The sequence below is a fragment of the Lipotes vexillifer genome, unplaced genomic scaffold (assembly GCF_000442215.2).
Source record: "Lipotes vexillifer unplaced genomic scaffold, Lipotes_vexillifer_v1.1 scaffold71, whole genome shotgun sequence".
Lineage (NCBI taxonomy): Eukaryota > Metazoa > Chordata > Mammalia > Artiodactyla > Lipotidae > Lipotes > Lipotes vexillifer.
In genome coordinates this window covers 5,215,345-5,218,350 of record NW_006793703.1, presented here as the reverse complement: position 1 = coordinate 5,218,350, position 3,006 = coordinate 5,215,345, and the positions used below count along the sequence as shown (strand labels likewise).

The following is a 3,006-nucleotide window of genomic DNA, read 5'->3' as shown; positions in this document are numbered from 1 at the left end:
CATCATCAAATGCCTCCAGCAGGAAGAAACAGGAAGCCATGCACTGCCTCCCTGGTATTGTATCTGAAATGGAATGGGAAAAGAAACCAGGTGTATTCATGAAACTAAAAGTTCTCCTTAGGGGCTTCCCTGGTGGTGCAGTAGTTAAGAATCCGTGTGCCAATGCAGGGGACACGGGTTCGAGCCCTGGTCCGGGAAGATCCCACATGCTGTGGAGCAACCCATACGCCACAACTACTGAGCCCGTGCTCATGCTCCACAACAAGAGAAGCCACTGTAATGAGAAGCCCACGCACCACAACAAAGAGCAGCCCCCGCTCGCTGCAACTAGAAAGGCTGTGCGCAGCAACAGAGACCCAACGCAGCCAAAAATAAATTAATTAATTAATAAAAAATAATAGTTTAATAATATTAAAAAAAAAAACTTCTCTGGGCTTCCCTGGTGGCGCAGTGGAGTCCGCCTGATTAATTAATTAATAAAAAATAATAGTTTAATAATATTAAAAAAAAAAACTTCTCTGGGCTTCCCTGGTGGCGCAGTGGTTGAGAGTCCGCCTGCCGATGCAGAGGACACAGGTTTGTGCCCCGATCCGGGAAGATCCCACATGCCGCGGAGCGGCTGGGCCCGTGAGCCATAGCTGCTGGGCCTGCGCGTCCGGAGCCTGTGCTCCGCAGCGGGAGAGGCCACGGCAGTGAGAGGCCCACGTACCGCAAAAAAAAAAAAAAGTTCTCTTTAGCTGAACTTTGAGTTATTTTATAATTTAGAAACAGGAGTGTATTCCAAGACATCTTTCTAGATTCTGAAATTACAGATTCTGTTCAGTGGGCAAAACCTCAGCATGATGGAGGTCACAGTACTCAAGAATGACCGATAATCTCTCTTGCGGTTAACAGAGTCCCACATGAGCACATGTCCTACAGGATACAGTTTTCCCCAGATCTTTTCCAGGGCTTTGATTCTCTCACCCAACTCCAACACCTGCACACTCAACTAATGTGACTTAGTATCCATCATTACTCATCTAAGACAACCCAACACTTCTGGCCTCAAATGGAGAAATACCTTGCCATGGAACCATCTGATACTGATCCTGACCAACTTTTTGTCCGATAACAGATGCGTATTTGAAGTGGCAGAGGATTAGGATAACGCCTGGCCCTCACCACTGCCACTCCCAATCCTCCTTCCTCTGCTCAAGATTTTTCCCCCAAAACACTTAGCACAGATATACTATATAATCTATTTTTTTAAAATATTTATTTATTTATCTGGCTGTGCGCGGTCTTAGTTGCAGCATGCAGGCTCTTTTAGTTGCGGCATGCGGGATCCAGTTCCCTGAACAGGGATCCAACCCGGGCCCCCTGCATTGGGAGCACCGAGTCTTAACCACTGGACCACCAGGGAAGTCCCCTATAATCTACTTATTATGTTTATAGTCTGTTCTCTCTAGACTGTACACTGCACAAGCATAGGGGGATTGGTTTGTTTTGTTTACTACTGTATCCCCAACACCACAATACACTTTTGTTGTACAAATGAATTGAAATGGGGAAAGAAAATATTATCCAACAAATAGTTTTGGTGAAACATTTGAAAGAAAATGAATATCCAGGGGTGATTAGAATATTTAACAATCAGTTCAGCATGAACACTGTTCATCAGAATAGATGCCGGCCATGGACAACTGGTACAGACAGCCATATTGGTTCACACTGGCTAACTATCAGCCCTTTTTAGATCCCTTTCTCAAATCTAACACTGAATCTTCAGTGATGAGATTGATAGTTTAATAATAAAAATGAAGCCACAAAACTACTGGTGGGAAATATAGGTGAATATTATATAACTTCAGGGATAAAAAAGCATTTTCTAAGCTTGATACCCATGTAAGAAATCATTATAGAAAAGATAAATTAGATATGTTTTTATATGGGAAAAAAATACCATAGGCAAAGTTAAAAGCAAATGACCTACTGGAAAAATATCTACAGCATGACAAAAGTTTTATACATAAAGAGCTCTTGAGAAATCAATAAAAGTTAACATTTCAAATAAAAAACAGAATCAAATTTTTAAATCTCTTATGAACTAGAGAATATACTTATTCTCCTAAATTTATATACCCTCTCCTCCCATTTTAGCTGAGATGTTAAGAAGGGCTAATACAATATTCTCTCCTGTGTCTGAGTTTCTACTTTACAATGGGAAGCCTAACAGATATATCCCTGGACAGAGAATCAAACTTCACCAGTCAGTATATGACCAACTCCAGTTATAAATCATGCTCACAAGTACAGATTCAGACATACCACATTCACTAGCTGATCCTCCCACCAACTGGAAGAACTGCTGGGCAATTTTCATATGATCCTTCTGAAAAACAAAGCAGAGCTGATACAGAAGAAAAAGCTGAAAATACATTATTTGTATTACTTTGTGGTTTTAACATATTTGTCAGGATTCAACATATACCCTTGTTTCAAATCCCCCCCAAATCAACAGTACTAATTCTTATTAGCATAAGCAACTAGAAAATGATAATATGCAATTGAATTAAAACCTATTTAGGCTCAGATAGAAAAGAAGAAAAAAATCCAATCCCCAAATTCTATCTTAAAAGTATCTTCATTGGGCTTCCCTGGTGGTGCAGTGGTTGAGAGTCCGCCTGCCGATGCAGGGGACACGGGTTCGTGCCCCGGTCAGTGAGGATCCCACATGCCACGGAGCGGCTGGGCCCGTGAGCCATGGCTGCTGAGCCTACGCATCCGGAGCCTGTGCTCCGCAACAGGAGAGGCCACAACAGTGAGAGGCCCGCGTAACACAGAAAACAAACAACAACAACAACAACAAAAAGTATCTTCATTAAATGAACTCATTCATTCATTTAACAAATATTTATTACTCTTTTATCATATATCAGATCTTGTGGTAGGAGCTATGGCTATAACAAGGAGTATTTATTAAATAAAATCATTAATTTATTCAATAGCTTTTTTTTTTTTTTT

General features: G+C 41.1%; 1 protein-coding gene across 1 annotated transcript in view; it reads right to left on the bottom strand.

The window, feature by feature from the left end:
• The window catches only part of IFT56 (intraflagellar transport 56), a 32,971-nt gene that overhangs the window by 7,153 nt on the left and 22,812 nt on the right, over positions 1-3,006 (bottom strand). The window contains exons 11-12 of the mRNA XM_007466604.1: positions 2,311-2,374; positions 1-63 (exon numbers count right to left, since the gene is read on the bottom strand). The exon at positions 1-63 is cut by the window's left edge and continues 20 nt beyond it. Coding sequence (XP_007466666.1) covers positions 1-63; positions 2,311-2,374 — 127 coding nt within the window. The remainder of the gene's footprint in view (positions 64-2,310; positions 2,375-3,006) is intronic.